A 17,500-nucleotide genomic window follows, 5' to 3' on the forward strand; every position below is an offset into this window, starting at 1 on the left:
AGCTGACAGTCAGATTGTGAAAGGGATTGATTGTCTCATCAGTGAACGTCTCTCTGTATCTCTCTGTGGGGAAACACTGATGACTGGTCAAACACATGACTTCCATGGTCCTTTAGGAAACGTAAAAACCTGTCAAAACATGGACTGTTTTTGTACTTTATTAGGAACACTATACTAATACTGGGTAGGGCCTCCCTTTATTAGGAACACTATACCAATACTGGGTAGGGCCTCCCTTTATTAGGAACACTATACCAATACTGGGTAGGGCCTCCCTTTATTAGGAACACTATACCAATACTGGGTAGGGCCTCCCTTTATTAGGAACACTATACCAATACTGGGTAGGGCCTCCCTTTATTAGGAACACTATACCAATACTGGTTAGGGCCTCCCTTTGCTCTCAAAACAGCCTCAATTCGTGGCATTGATTCCACAAGATGTTGGAAACATTCCTTTGGGATTCTGGTCCATGATGACATAATTGCATCATGCAATCCCTGCAGATTTGTTCAGGCGCACTTTCAAACTGTGAATCTCCCAAAGGTGTTCTATTGGATTCAGATCCGGTGACTTGGAAAGGTCACTGAAGAACACTGAACTCATTGTCATGTTCATGAAATCAGTTGGAGACGACTTTTGCTTTGTGACAAGGCGTGTTATCATGCTGGGAGTAGCAATTAGCTGTAGCTGAAAATAGCAACCCAAAATATGCACAGGGTCAGCAACAGTACTAAAAATAGACTGTGGCATTCAAGCGATGGTTAATTGGTATTAATGGGGCTCAAAGTGTGCCAAGAAAACATAATTCCCCCCCCATCATTACACCACCTCCACCAGCTTGGCAGGTGTACACAGGTGTTCCTAATAAAGTGTCCAGTGAGTGTAAAGCGTGTCAAACCATGGGTGATGAATCGGTACTGTGAACAGAGAGAGGTCTGTTCATGCGGTGAGACAGTGAACCCATATAGGAGTCAAACATGGCGGCCATTAGCATGATTCTGACTGTGTTCGCAGAAATACCCCAGAGTCAATTATCCTCCCTGCTGTGTGCTGACGCAGGACATACACACGCACGCACGCACACACACACACACACACACACACACACACACACACACACACACACACACACACACACACACACACAGGCACACGCACACCACACACACACACACACACACACACACTGAAACACACACACACACACACACACACACACACACACACACACACACTGAAACACACACACACACACACGCACACACACACACACACACACACACACACACACACACACACACACACACACACTTCACATGCGGGGGGCTGTGCAGCTGCAGTCAGTCGGACACTGCTTTGACAGCTGACACCAACGTGACCCTCGTGCACCGGACACATGCACGTGCTCGATGACCCGACGGTAAATCGGTGAGAGGTGAAACAGGGCAGCCAAATCACCGCATTCTTAAGTTTATGTAACTTAATTGCTTGGCAAATGTCTCCTCCTCCACTGCCACCTGCGGTGCCAACCGCGCTGTAGCCTACAAACAGCACAACAGCAGCACACCGCACTGTAAACAGCGCTTGGTGAACTTTTACGCACGGACGCCAAGTGTGTAAAAGTCAACGCGTAAAAGCTCCGTGCGTACAAGATTGCATAGACTTGCAAAGACTTTACGTCCATGCTCATTCGTTATCGTTACACACTTTTGAGTAACACATCCCCCCCACTACACTGTTTCCCACTCCAAACCCATTCCTATCCCACTACAATCTTCTCTTCTTCTAAGATTCTAAGCACAACATTAAAGAAGAGATTTGGTGAGGCTGCATTCTCATTTTATGCACCCAGGTTGTGGAATGCACTGCCAGTTTACATTAGGGTGCAACCTCAGGAAATATGCTCAAGTCAAGACTAAAAACCCCATCTCATTTTAAATATTGTCTTTAAATGACTAAATGATTAAATTATTATTATAGAATGATTAAAGCACTGAGCTGCAACGTTTGCAGGTTAATAAAGGTTATTATTATTAGTAGTAGTAGTATGAAAGGTTATTATTACTATACTCTATCAAACGGGCTCATAGACCCCGTTCCCTCTGGGTTTACTCACGCTGGTGGGGTGGATGAGCGGCAGCGGCAGCAGCGACAGCGGGATGAGCACCATCAGGATCTGCTTGCGCGCCCTCCACAGCTGCTTCCACAGGTCCATCCTCGCCGCCTCCAGCCTCATCGGTCTCCCTGGGACGTGCTGCTGGCACCTGACTGGCGCGCCTCTTCCTTTTAGGCCTATTTAAGCGGTTATCTGTCGGCTGGTTTAGGACGTGGACTCTTCAGAGTCAATAGAAGAAGTTTTCCTTTTGGCTTCCCTTTAAAGCTCCGATGATTTGATCGTTAAAGTATCTATTTGGTTGTTTGTGGGGGGCTTTGGGTCGGTGGGTTATGCTGAAAGCTTCAACCGACAGCTCAGGGGGGGGGGGGGGGGGGGGGTCCGTCGTCTGAAGTTGCCGGGTGGTGGTCTTACCTCCCTCCGCAAAGGGACTTTCTTGCGCGTAAAGCGCTCTGGACGTTTTCAGAGGAGAGGAGGTCTATTGGTTGGATGGTAGGTAAAGGTAACAGTTTGGGCTACCTGGCTCCTTCTTCTCACTGTGATCTGATGTTATCTAGGCCTATGTTCTACCACGTCTGGCAGTACTAACATGTAGGCAAGCAGGTTTGCAAGTGTAGGCTGTGTAAAGTGCAGGGGGGCTCTCAGATTTCGCACCCGAATTTCTCCCAAGTTGTCACATTTATGACCCTGTCAATATGCTAATTTCCTAAGCCCTCACCCTTCACTCCTCCCAGTGGTCGCTTAGCCAATCAGGGTTGAGTATGCGTTCCTAATGAGTGTTATGCTTGAACATGTAAAGTTTAATAATATTGCAAAACATCGACATATATTTAGCCTCTTATATTCGTCATAGACTATTTTGGACAGTTACCAAATGGCGGTTAAAACAACCTTAGACAACCTTTCCATCTGATAGAAGCTGGTTGACTAAGTTCCTTTTACGCATGACATGGAATGACCCCGACTGGCAGTAACAAGCGTGGTCACAGCCTGCCCCCTCGTGGACACATGTAGTAAGTGCTTGTATAAATGTAAACGCTGTATGATGTACGATAGATTGGGAAGACAGGTAAAGATAGGATTTCAATAAGATGGAATCCAGTAAGCCTCCAGCCTCCGTAATTCCACCCTATTCATTATTAAAATGTTGTAAAACAAAACTTTATTGGCAACAGCAGCTGTGCGTGGGAAAGCGAGAGACAGCAAAGGAATAGTGGTGTACCAATTAAAATAAGTGGTATTAGGTCTGTTAACATATCATATTCTCATGGACAACCGATGCCCACTCTGAATAGACTTCTCACACTTCCATAGGTGCTCCAACACAGTGGAGTGTGTGTGTGTGTGTGTGTGTGTGTGTGTGTGTGTGTGTGTGTGTGTGTGTGTGTGTGTGTGTGTGTGGTGTGTGTGTGGTGTTATTATTACAGCCATTACTGCTGCTACTTAACTACAACCTTACGCACTACTACTGTCACTGTTGTATTATTACTGTATTACACCCGCTGAACACCTAGACACCTTCTCATTCATTCAGGTGGGGTAATGGTGTGGGGAATGTTTTCTTGGCACACTTTGGGCCTGTTAATACCAATCATCATCGCTTGAATGCCACTTGAGTGTCATTGCTGACCATGTGCATTCATGGCCACGATGTACCCATCTTCTAATGGCTACTTCCAGCATGCTAATGCACCATGTCACAAATCAAAAGTTGTCTCAAACTGGTTTCCTGAACATGAATTCAGTTCAGTGTTGATTCGTTGATTGTTCCTGAGTCTGCTGTTGATCGAGGAGCAAGATTCCAAAGCATTTCACTCTGTCAGTTACGTTTGTATGCGATGGATGTGACGAATTACATTTGATCTGATCTGATCTGCTCTGATTTGATTTGCAGAACAGTGGGAGTAGTTGTGTTCTGGGTGTCAATGCACGGCACGGACATAGTCGTTTGGACCAGGGCCCCAGTGCATTCTGGGATGATGACCCAGACTGGGGGAACCGACTCAGGGTGATCAGATTAGCTGTGATTGGTTCTGTGTGAGGGTAAGACTTTTGTCTTTTTGACCCTGTCAGAGTTTTTTTTTTAAAAAGACATAATGAAAATAAAAACTCCAGAGGCTGCCTTCGTAAATTCGCTCTGAGAGTGCCAGAGCGCACACTGGTTTCAACGTCATAAATGTACCATGTAATTTGATTGGACAAGAGGCATTCCATGAGTGCTGATCAGATTTCCAGAGCGAACTTACGAACACAGCCAGAGCTCCGGGCTCTTTGAGAAGCCTTTCTTTGAAGATTACGTAAAAAAAAGTAAAAAAAAGTAAAAAAAAGTTATTGCCCAGTTTGAAGGCCATCACTGCCATAACGAAGGAACACTTCCTAACTCTGTAGTGGTGGTCTAGTGGATAGTGTGTTGGACTTCCGATCGGAAGGTTGTGAGTTCAAATCCCGCCTGAAACCACACCACTACTATTGATTGATTGAAAACTTTATTAGAAGATTTGCAGAAGTAGGTACATGAAAGTACATATTACATACAAGGTCAACTAACAGGATAAAAACCCAAGAAAGCCACTGGCTTATTTCAATTGGGGTCCTTGATTCTCAATTCATCGTTACATGTAAGACCGACAAAAAAACTAGTACTATCTACAAGATAATACAGACAAATAACTAGTACTATCTACAAGATAAACATACATCCAACATGGGAAGAACAATACAACAAAACATAAGGTATGTACAGCGGGTAGGACAGGTGGGGACATACACCACAGGTGGGGGCGGGGGACAAAACACAAAGTATGTACAGTGGGTAGTTCGGGCAGGGGGACAGACATATAATATGTACAATGGGTAGTTCGGGCGGGGGGACAAAACAGCAAGTATGTACAGTTTTTGATTTAGAGGGTCCAGTTACGGATTGCAGCCTCCTGTAAATGTTTTTTGAGAGTGGTTTTGAAGGTGGGCAGTGTTTTGCACTCCTTTAAGATTATAGGAAGGGCGTTCCACATTTTTACTGCATAGTTTGCAAACGAGTTTAACCCCTTGTTTGTGGTGCAACGCGGTTGAACGTGGTTCGTGGAGCTTCCTCTGGTATTGTATGTGTGGACGTTGTTCACTTTTTGGAAGTATGTTGACAGGTACTTGGGTGTCTTTGTGGTGTAGCGTATCTTGAAGACCAGGCCCAGTGCAAGCTGCTGCACTCTGTCAACTACTCGTAGCCAATCAAGGCTCAAAAAATGAGCAGTGGTTAGATGTGTCCTAGGGTTGAGGCCTAGCAGAAGCCTAACCAGTTTATTTTGGGCTGTCTGGAGTCTTGTTTTTTGGGCCTTTGTGGTTCTATAGTACCATGATGTTACGGCATAGTCGAAGTGACTACTAGTGTGCCCTTGAGTAAGGCACTTAGCCCTCAGTTACTCCAGGGGGACTGTCCCTGTAATTCGTAATTGTAAGTCGCTTTGGATAAAAGCGTCTGCTAAATGGCAAAATTATAAAAATGTATTATTTAGATGCTTGCCTATGAACATAATGTATCTGCGCGGGGTTCCCCAAGTCTCCTCCCCACGCTGCTTTTTCACTCGGCTGTCGGCTTGCCTCGTTTCCTTCACCCGGAGAAAATGAAAATAAACACGTCAATTGATGGCAGCTGCTGGATTGAAAAATCAGGTGTAGTGCTGAGGCACAAATGTGTACATTTCAAGCCTGCAAACTGCGACACTTTAAATGAATGTGCAATAACACTATGTGCAATATGATAACCCTAGGGTACATAAGGTTGCAGAGAAATAGGAAATGTTAGAATAGGTATAGTATAGCATAGCATAGAGTACAGCACAGTGTTTTATCTGTACAGTATAGTACAGTGGATAGTGTACATAGCCTTTATTTATGTAAACCAGCTCTTTTCCCTTCTTGTTTTTTTAGTTTTTTTTTCTTTCCTAACACCAGGGGAGCCACCCCTCCTAAATGTCGTTGTTTGGTACCTGTGCTATAGCAATGACAATAAAGACCATTCATTCATTAATTAATTAATTAATTCATTCATTCAATAAGAAGATTGAGAACACGAAGAAGGACATAAATAGAATACCTAGAATAAGTCCCCTAATAATAATAACTAGGCTATAATAATAAATGTTATTTGTATAGCACTTTCCTTTGAAACGTTGCCGCTCAAAGTGCTTTAATAATTATATAATCATATTTTAATTATTTAGTCATATAACGGCAATTAAAAAGATGAGTTTTTAGTCTTGACTTGAAAATATTTGCAGAGGTTGCAATAGTATTATATAGTCTGCGCCCGCATGAAATTGTCTTTTTGGGACCGTAAATTGCAAGGACACGCATTACATGTATTACAGGCATTTATGTTCGTCTAGTCATAAACTATATAGATATGTGCGCAACAGAATATAAAATATTAGGTCTCCATGGAGGGAAACGGGAATGTAGGAACGTGGAGGGCTCTCATCTGCTTGTGAACTATTGATTTGGCAACTTAAATGTGTTTTGTGTGCTGACAATGTGCTGCTATTACAGATGGAACCAACTCTTTTGAGTGTGGAGATGGGTGGCTCTTAAAAGAGCCTTTGGGTTCAGATTTGAATTGAATTGAATTGAATTGAATTGAATGTGGTGGTTGAGGTTCCGAAGGTTTAACCGCCGAAGCCGACCAGGGTGCGTCCCTGGCGCTTCAGAGCGTAGACAACGTCACGGATCACGTTCTCCAGGAACACCTTCAGCACACCGCGGATCTCTTCATAGATCAGACCAGAGATGCGCTTCACACCCCCACGGCGAGCCAGGCGGCGGATAGCGGGCTTCGTGATTCCCTGGATGTACAGAGTGCGTCCCTGGCGCTTCAGAGCGTAGGCAACGTCCATGGCGGTGACGGTCTTCCTCTTGGCGTACTCGGTGTAGATGACGGCGTCACGGATCACGTTCTCCAGGAACACCTTCAACACACCGCGGATCTCTTCATAGATGATGTTATCACGGAGAACTTTGCGATGGCGCTTGGCGCCTCCTTTGCCGAGTCCCTTTCCTCCTTTTCCTCTGCCAGACTATGGAGGGTGTATCATGCCGTATTTAAATACAATACAAACATCGGAATGCAATACACACATCGGAATGGAATACACGTGTAACACCAAATACAATGCAAAAATACGGAATGTTTGTGCCAAAATAAAAGCAATGTGTATTACATTTGAGCGCAGCGTATTCCATTCTAGCATGTGTATTGTATTTGGTCACGAGTGTATTCCATTCTGCATGTGTATTACATTTGAGCGCAGCGTATTCCATTCGGTCATGAGTGTATTCCATTCTAGTGTCGGATACTAATTTGCATTGTATTTGCAAGTGCCATAATACCTACATCGGAATGGAATACAATGCAAATTACACCGGATATCGAAAAGCAATGCAAATGAGTATCCGCCCATATGCAAATTAGTATCCGCCCATAGGTTCTGCCCTTTCCGGCCATAGGATTCGCGATGCCAACGATGACGACAGTTTCTGTAATAGCTTATTAATAAAGATTCGAAAAATTATGCTGACCATCGTATTATCTTAGTTTAATGTCATTTCAATGAATCATATAACTTTTATTTACAACAAGCACAACACAAAAATCGCTATAATGCACCGTCTTTGTCCGCGAATAACACCGGCTGTGGAGGTGGTACACACTTTGCTAACTTCACCATCTGTCTACGGTCATTTTGAGCCCTTAACCACCGCGCTGACACCCCGAGAAGTTATGCTTTTAACCGTAAACTCGATGAACCGGGAGTTGTCCAGTTGACAGCAGGGGAAGAGAATAATTCTACCCCGGAATTCCATTCAAATGCCCGCGTCAGTCAGCCTTTTCCGTAGAAATACATCGCTCCGTTATATATCTAACGTTACATGTTTTAAGGCTGATCTGTGCATGATAGTGCTGCATTATGTTGATCTATTTATATCGATCTATAAACGCGGAGATTGGAGCCCCAGACAGCGCTGCACTCGTATCTATCTTGAATGCCGATGCTGTGGTACTGTGCTGAATGAACCATTCGCTGACTGTCTTAATAAATCAAGTACAGAGATTCCAACCCGTGTTGAACATTCTATTTCCTTGTCAAATCGTGTATGCTGTCATTGCTGTGCACCATGAGATGACAACGCATTTAAGATCACAATCCTCAATAGATTGATTCCATCGTTTTACCGACAAGAAGATTCTACAATCTATCAGCCTTTCCGTAGAAATACATCGCTCCCTGTATAACGATATATATCTAACGTTACATGTTTTAATAGTAAGGGCATTTTACCAGATATTTGACCAATCTGCGAAGTAAATCGTTACCAATAAATGTCTTCACCAATGTGTTTCTAAAGGTGTGTAATAACATGTCCTAAAAGGTTGAAATTCAACTCCTGTGGGAAACCTCATAAAAAACTGCTCAAAGTTGGGGTACCGATAACCGATTTTCGAACATTCGAAAATGCTTAAATTGGACTTGAGTAACTTTTGAGGGGTCAAACTAGGCATTTTTCATGATTCTGAGTTGATTGCAAGCATTTATTTGTCACCAAGAGCACTTCCTGGTGCAACCCCCAAACCCCCCCCACCCCCATTGGTGGTTGGCATTCAAAGTGAGGAAGTTTGGAGGTAACAGGTAACATTAGACAACATTAGACAGCACCAGCAGAGAGGCACTATCATGGGCATGGACACTTAGTCATAGGCCTCACTACATGTGGAACAATAGAACCAGGCTGCTTGAGCTACTCACACAGCCCAGCAGAGAGGCACTATCATGGGCATGGACACTTAGTCATAGGCCTCACTACATGTGGAACAATAGAACCAGGCTGCTTGAGCTACTCACACAGCCCAGCAGAGAGGCACTATCATGGGCATGGACACTTAGTCATAGGCCTCACTACATGTGGAACAATAGAACCAGGCTGCTTGAGCTACTCACACAGCCCAGCAGAGAGGCACTATCATGGGCATGGACACTTAGTCATAGGCCTCACTACATGTGGAACAATAGAACCAGGCTGCTTGAGCTACTCACACAGCCCAGCAGAGAGGTACTATCATGGGCATGGAAACAGAGTCATAGGCCTCACTACATGTGGAACAATAGAACCAGGCTGCTTCATTTACTCACACAGCCCAGCAGAGAGACACTATCATGGGCATGGAAACAGAGTCATAGGCCTCACTACATGTGGAACAATAGAACCAGGCTGCTTGAGCTACTCACTCAGCCCAGCAGAGAGACACTCTGCTGGGCAGTAACTTACCTGTTATGGAGGCCTAAAAAAAGGGAGATGAAAGTGAAGCTGAATAGCTTCACTCTCACCTCCCATTGTGGAAGAGATGTACCAACATGAGATGTACCAAGGACTACCAGAGGTGTTCAGCTAGACACACAGCCCAGAGACAACACACCTTCCATGGGTGCTGTGACTAGGCCTGTGGCCCTATGCTGGAGGTCACATGAGCTCCAGGGCCTAACTGCTACTATGTCAGTCCGATTAGGAGTGCTCTCACTGGGCCTAGCTGTCTACCATTCACCCCTCCTCTGGAGCTCTGACCTCCAGGGCCTAACTGCTACTCTGTCAGTCCGATTAGGAGTGCTCTCACTGGGCCTAGCTGTCTACCAGTCACCCCTCTTCTGGAGCTCTGACCTCCAGGTACTATGTGATACACTGCCAGTCCGATTAGGAGAGCCCTCACTGGGCCTAGCTGTCTACCAGTCACCCCTCTTCTGGAGCTATGACCTCCATGATAGTGCCTCTCTGCTGGGCTGTGTGAGTAGCTCAAGCAGCCTGGTTCTATTGTTCCACATGTAGTGAGGCCTATGACTAAGTGTCCATGCCCATGATAGTGTCTCTCTGCTGGGCTGTGTGAGTAGCTCAAGCAGCCTGGTTCTATTGTTCCACATGTAGTGAGGCCTATGACTCTGTTTCCATGCCCATGATAGTGCCTCTCTGCTGGGCTGTGTGAGTAGCTCAAGCAGCCTGGTTCTATTGTTCCACATGTAGTGAGGCCTATGACTAAGTGTCCATGCCCATGATAGTGCCTCTCTGCTGGGCTGTGTGAGTAGCTCAAGCAGCCTGGTTCTATTGTTCCACATGTAGTGAGGCCTATGACTAAGTGTCCATGCCCATGATAGTGCCTCTCTGCTGGGCTGTGTGAGTAGCTCAAGCAGCCTGGTTCTATTGTTCCACATGTAGTGAGGCCTATGACTAAGTGTCCATGCCCATGATAGTGCCTCTCTGCTGGTGCTGTCTAATGTTGTCTAATGTTACCTGTTACCTCCAAACTTCCTCACTTTGAATGCCAACCACCAATGGGGGTGGGGGGGGTTTGGGGGTTGCACCAGGAAGTGCTCTTGGTGACAAATAAATGCTTGCAATCAACTCAGAATCATGAAAAATGCCTAGTTTGACCCCTCAAAAGTTACTCAAGTCCAATTTAAGCATTTTCGAATGTTCGAAAATCGGTTATCGGTACCCCAACTTTGAGCAGTTTTTTATGAGGTTTCCCACAGGAGTTGAATTTCAACCTTTTAGGACATGTTATTACACACCTTTAGAAACACATTGGTGAAGACATTTATTGGTAACGATTTACTTCGCAGATTGGTCAAATATCTGGTAAAATGCCCTTACTATTAAAACATGTAACGTTAGATATATATCGTTATACAGGGAGCGATGTATTTCTACGGAAAGGCTGATAGATTGTAGAATCTTCTTGTCGGTAAAACGATGGAATCAATCTATTGAGGATTGTGATCTTAAATGCGTTGTCATCTCATGGTGCACAGCAATGACAGCATACACGATTTGACAAGGAAATAGAATGTTCAACACGGGTTGGAATCTCTGTACTTGATTTATTAAGACAGTCAGCGAATGGTTCATTCAGCACAGTACCACAGCATCGGCATTCAAGATAGATACGAGTGCAGCGCTGTCTGGGGCTCCAATCTCCGCGTTTATAGATCGATATAAATAGATCAACATAATGCAGCACTATCATGCACAGATCAGCCTTAAAACATGTAACGTTAGATATATAACGGAGCGATGTATTTCTACGGAAAAGGCTGACTGACGCGGGCATTTGAATGGAATTCCGGGGTAGAATTATTCTCTTCCCCTGCTGTCAACTGGACAACTCCCGGTTCATCGAGTTTACGGTTAAAAGCATAACTTCTCGGGGTGTCAGCGCGGTGGTTAAGGGCTCAAAATGACCGTAGACAGATGGTGAAGTTAGCAAAGTGTGTACCACCTCCACAGCCGGTGTTATTCGCGGACAAAGACGGTGCATTATAGCGATTTTTGTGTTGTGCTTGTTGTAAATAAAAGTTATATGATTCATTGAAATGACATTAAACTAAGATAATACGATGGTCAGCATAATTTTTCGAATCTTTATTAATAAGCTATTACAGAAACTGTCGTCATCGTTGGCATCGCGAATCCTATGGCCGGAAAGGGCAGAACCTATGGGCGGATACTAATTTGCATATGGGCGGATACTCATTTGCATTGCTTTTCGATATCCGGTGTAATTTGCATTGTATTCCATTCCGATGTAGGTATTATGGCACTTGCAAATACAATGCAAATTAGTATCCGACACTAGAATGGAATACACTCATGACCGAATGGAATACGCTGCGCTCAAATGTAATACACATGCAGAATGGAATACACTCGTGACCAAATACAATACACATGCTAGAATGGAATACGCTGCGCTCAAATGTAATACACATTGCTTTTATTTTGGCACAAACATTCCGTATTTTTGCATTGTATTTGGTGTTACACGTGTATTCCATTCCGATGTGTGTATTGCATTCCGATGTTTGTATTGTATTTAAATACGGCATGATACACCCTCCATACCAGACATGTTCACGAAGAGTACAAATTAATGTGTGAGTGGAGCGAATTTATCTCCGCTGTGAGGACGTGGTTGAGACCACCCTCCACACAGGAGCGCGTATTAAAGAGTCTCGCTCTTCGCGCGTATTAAAGAGAAAAGTGTAAATACTAAATAACTATGTCGACATGGATGTTCTGGCACGTTAGCTCCACATCGCGCTGGCTTTAGCTGCCCTTCCAGCGCCTGGTGAGAGAAATCGCCCAGGATTTCAAGACCGACCTGCGCTTCCAGAGCTCTGCTGTGATGGCCCTGCAGGAGGCCAGCGAGGCCTACCTGGTCGGTCTGTTCGAGGACACCAACCTGTGCGCCATCCACGCCAAGAGGGTCACCATCATGCCCAAAGACATCCAGCTGGCCCGCCGTATCCGTGGAGAGCGCGCCTAAGATGACCACCCTGATCTAAAAGTAGATCTACCAAAGGCTCTTTTAAGAGCCACCTCAATATTTCCCTCAGAGGCACGTTTCCATTTACCACTCGTGTAATGCATTAATCTATAGGTCCTACGACTTCATTGAGGATCCTGCTGGGCCGCTGACGGTGCCGACACAGTAACCGAAATACATGTTGGCCAATTCACAATAGCAAAAGGCCTAAATGTGTAAATTCGTTGTAATGTTTAACAATGATAAGGAGTGTTTATGTAAATAATACGAGGTGAACGAGGGCCAGTCTGTATTCTGGAGACCACGGAAATAAAGACACGTTCTATGATTTACTTCTGCTAAAGCTGCTCTTAAAATAGATAATATGTATGTAATATAGAGGACTTTCACATATTTTTTTCTTAGGAACGCTTTGTGAATCCGGCCCCTGGGCCTGCTGACATGAAGGAGAATAACAAAGTATTTTGTACGGCTGGCACACACTGTTTGTTTTATAAATCTGAACAGTTATTACAAATAGATGTAATACTAATGTTACTATTATTCTGTGTGTGTGTGTGTGTGTGTGTGTGTGTGTGTGTGTGTGTGTGTGTGTGTGTGTGTGTGTGTGTGTGTGTGTGTGTGTGTGTGTACGACCATAGACAAGTTCACACACTCCACTCATGTAGGCACTCAGGATTCTCTGGCCTAGACAAAGCTGTTCATAGACTTGGGAAACTATTTGTCTGCATACTGCACATGCACTGCACCCATGCAGTTTAGCATCTAACCAGAAGTGCAAATAGTGATCTAAGAACATGATATAAAAACATTCTCCTTCAATTGTGCAGTTACATAATCCATCCTAAAGATGGCGCTGTCCTCTAGGGAAATATTGCCCAGTGTGCCGATGCCTCCCGTGTAAGCTGTGTAAGCTGTTTAATATCTGACCGATGGAAAATAACCCTACCTATGTCTGGACACAGAAGACTAAACTAGTTAGGGTAGGGTAGCTGGCAGGGGTTAGGGTTTGGATTAGGTCTAGGGCTAGGGTTAGGGTTAGGGTTAAGGTTATGGCTACATTAGAGTTATGGTGAGGGTTGAGGTCAGAGTTAGGGCTAAGGGTTATGTCAGGGTTAGTGTTAAGTTATGGTTAGGGTTAAGGTCAGGGTTAGTGTTAAGTTAGGGTCAGGGTTAGGGTTAAACGTTGGCCATCCCAAGGATCCCATTTAGCATCTGTCCTGCCAAATGCTGCTGTGTCGGTCTGGCAGGGAGATCAGAATAGTCACATGATTTCTTTTAACAGCGTCAAGGATGTGTAATGAATGAATGAATGAATGAATGAATGAATGGACTTTATTGTCATTGCTACAGTACAGGTACCAAACAACGACATTTAGGAGGGGTGGCTCCCCTGGTGTTAGGAAAGGGGGAAAAAAAACACTTTTAGAAAAAGAAAAAATCACAAGAAGGTAAGGAGCTGGTTTACATAAATAAAGGCTATGTACACAATCCACTGTACTATACTGCACAGATAGTCAACTAGGGTTGTCATATTGCACAATAGTATTTTTTCACGTTATTTAAAGTGTCACAGTTTGCAGGCTTGAAATGTACATGTTTGTGCCTCAGCACTACACCTGATTTTTTCAGTCCAGCAGCTGCCATACAATCCGTCCAGACTGTCCAGGGCCCAGAACTTAGGTCTTTGCTGTGTTCAGGGCCTGGACGGCCCTGTGGTAGAAGCAGTTCTTCAGTCTGTTTGTCTTAGCGGCCAGGGTCCTGAACCTCCTTTTCGAGGGCAGCCTGGTAAAGTGTACGTGCCCAGGGTGGGTCGGGTCCCTGGAGATCTTTGAGGCCTTCCTGAGACAGCGTGTGTTGTACAGCTCTTCCAAAGAGGGGAGGGGGGCGTCGGTGATCTTCTGTGCTGTTCTCACTACTCTCTGTAGCGCATTTCTCTCCGCTGTTGTGCAGCTGGAGAACCAGTTGCAGATGCCGTAGGTGAGGATGCTCTCCACTGCGCCGCGATAGAAGGCCACCAGTATCTCCTGCTTGTTGTGTTCCTTCCTGAGGCATCTCAGGGTGTATAGCCGCTGTTGTGCCCTCTTGATGGTGCCTTTTGTGTTGTCCTTCCAGGTCAGGTCATCCCGCATGTGATGTCCCAGGAATCAGAGGGTTGAGACTCTCTCCACGCTCTCTCCGTCGATGAGCAGGGGCTGGATCTCGGACTTTTTCCTCCTGAAGTCTACGATGAATTCCTGGGTCTTTGACTTGTTCAGCAGCAGGTTGTTAACTTTGCACAGCTTGCTCAGTTGCTCTACCTCATCCCTGTACGCCGCCTCGTCCCCCCCCGAGATACATCCCACCACGGTGGTGTCGTCTGCAAACTTTACGATGTAGTTGCTGGGGTGGACGGGGGTGAAGTCGTGGGTGTAGAGGTTGTAGAGGATGGGGCTTAGCACGCAGCCCTGGGGGGACCCAGTGCTGAGGCTGAGGGCTGTGGAGGTGTGGGGGCCCACCCGCACCCTCTGGGGGCGGTCGGTCAGGAAGTCCTTGATCCACGCACATATAGAGTGTGATAGACCCAGGTCTAGTAGTTTGGTCACTAGCCTGTCTGGAAGGATGGTGTTGAAGGCGGAGCTGAAGTCCACGAAGAGCAGTCTCGCGTAGCTGTTTCCCCTCTCCAGGTGGGATAGAGTGGCGTGGAGAGTCGTCGCGATGGCGTCCTCTGTGGACCTGTGGGCTCTGTAGGCGAACTGGTATGGATCCAGGTTGGGCGGGAGGCGTGTGATTATGTGGGCCCGGACTAGTTTCTCGAAGCACTTCATGATGATTGGTGTGAGTGCCACCGGGCGGTAGTCGTTTAGGCAGCTCACCGTGCTTTTCTTCGGGACTGGGATGATAGTTGAGGTTTTCAGGCAGGGTGGGACGGTGGCCTGGGACAGGGACTGGTTAAAAATGTTGGTGAAAACCCCGGCCAGCTGGTCGGCGCAGTCTCTCAGCACCCGTCCCAGGACGCCATCCGGCCCCGAGGCTTTCCTGGGGTCCACCGCCTTCAGTACGCGTCTCACTTCATGCTCTGTGAGGGTGAGGCTGCTGAGAGCTGGAGAGAGTGGTGTTTGTGTTGCGGTTACCTCCGTTCGCCCCTCGTCGAACCGGGCGTAGAAGGTGTTCAGCTTTCCCGCCAGCAGGGGGTCGTCCTCTGCGGCTGTGAGCCTGTTGGCTCTGAAGTTTGTCATCTGCTGAACCCCCTGCCACATCCGCCTGGAGTCGTTGCTCAGGAGGCATTCCTCAATCTTCTCTCTGTGCTCTGCCTTGGCCGCTTTGATTCCGCGCTTTAGGTTGGCCCTGGTGGAGCTGTACAGCGGTGTGCTCTTCCCTGCGAAGAAGGCGTTGTCCCTCTCGTTGATCAGTTTTTGGACCTTCCCAGTCATCCATGGCTTCGTGTTGGGGTAGACCCGGACCCGTTTGTCCACGGTGACTGAGTTGGTGCAGTTCACTATGTGGTTCAGAACCGACGACGTGTACTGTTCCAGGTCCTCATGCTCATATTCCTGCCATAGGGTGTCATTTAGGCAGATCTGCAGTGGAGCGGACCCTTCTGGCCAGGTTCTGACAGTCTTAGTGGTGATGGGAGCACTTTTCCCCATGGTAGTGTATGCAGGAATCAGGAGGATTGACACATGGTCAGACATGCCTAGATGAGCTAGCGGACTAGCCTTGTAAGCACGTTTGATGTTGGTGTATACCTTGTCCAGTGTTTTTTCTCCTCTCGTTGCACATTTCACATGCTGATAGAACTTGGGTAGTACTGCCTTCAGGTCGCCATGATTGAAATCCCCCGCTATGATGTGAATAGCCTGTGGATCAGTGCTTTGTTGGCCACTGATGACTTCATATAGTCGCGCCAATGCTAGGCTGCTGTCTGCGCTAGGCGCTATAGCGTAATACAACCTTACACCTGTAGACAGCGCTCTGAACACAGATACGCACCACGGCTCTGTGTGTGTGTGCGTGTGTGTGTGTGTGTGTGTGTGTGTGCGTGCGTGCGTGCGTGCGTGTGTGCGTGTGTGTGTCTGTGTCTGTGTCTGTGTCTGGCTGTGTGTGTGTGTGTGTCTGTGTGTGTGTGTGTGCGCGTGTGTGTGTGTGTGTGTGTGTGTGTGTGTGTGTGTGGGGGGGGGGGAATAAAAACTGGCTGTCCCTGGAGTGCCGTGAACTTCATCTTAGCACTCAACCAATGGATGAAGTGGATTTACCAGTGCGCTCCTCTGCATGTCCGATCCCCAAATCCTGTGCAGGGATACGTGGACGACGTGCAGGTGTCATCACGACAGGAGGATGTCATCACCAACATGCTGGCACGCACTGATGAGTTCCTCCAATGGTCAGGGCTGGAGGTGAAGCAAGCCAAGTGTGCCGTACTCCATGAGCGCCGCAGTGGAGGCAACCGCTGGTATAAGGCCAAGAACGACAAGCCCCCCACCTTTCTTGTAATGGGCCAACCCATCAGGGTGTATTCCCGCAATGAGACCTACCCATACCTTTGCTTCTGTTGACCACCGAACCGGCTGAGATGAGGAAGCATGCCGTAGGCTTTTATACTGCCCTCTACAGGGCGGAGGACTCCGATGCAGGAGCTTCAGCAGAGCTTCTGCAGGGATTGCCCCAGTTGGGGAGGGAGGAGGTCTCTGCCTTGGATACCACGATCAGCCTGGAGGAGCTCACTGCTGCTGTGGGACAGTTAGCACCTGGTCGCGCTCCAGGCATAGATGGGTTGCCTGCAGACTTTTATAAACACTTCTGGAGCTGGTTGAGGACAGACTTTTTGGAGGTCCTACAGGAGTGTGTTAGGGGGGGTGTCTTACCGGTGTCCTGCCGGCGGGCAGCACTCTCTCTACTCCCAAAAAAAGGAGACTTGGCGCTGATTAAAAACTGGAGACCTGTGGCACTTTTATGCACAGATTATAAATTGCTGTCGAAGGTGTTGGCGAACAGACTAAAAGTCTATCTGGGAATACTGGTGCAGAAAGACCAGTCATATTGCA

At 46.5% G+C, this 17,500-nt stretch overlaps 1 protein-coding gene across 1 annotated transcript in view; it reads right to left on the minus strand.

The window, feature by feature from the left end:
- Positions 1-2,239, minus strand: part of slc13a4 (solute carrier family 13 member 4) — a gene marked incomplete at both ends in the record, with an annotated part of 42,402 nt that extends 40,163 nt beyond the window's left edge. Inside the window, one exon of the mRNA XM_080550949.1 lies at positions 2,120-2,239. Within this exon, the coding sequence (XP_080407075.1) occupies positions 2,120-2,239 (120 nt within the window). The remainder of the gene's footprint in view (positions 1-2,119) is intronic.
- Between the last annotated feature and the right edge of the window lie 15,261 nt (positions 2,240-17,500).

Source organism: Nansenia antarctica (assembly GCF_963989245.1).
Source record: "Nansenia antarctica genome assembly, contig: SCAFFOLD_181, whole genome shotgun sequence".
Lineage (NCBI taxonomy): Eukaryota > Metazoa > Chordata > Actinopteri > Argentiniformes > Microstomatidae > Nansenia > Nansenia antarctica.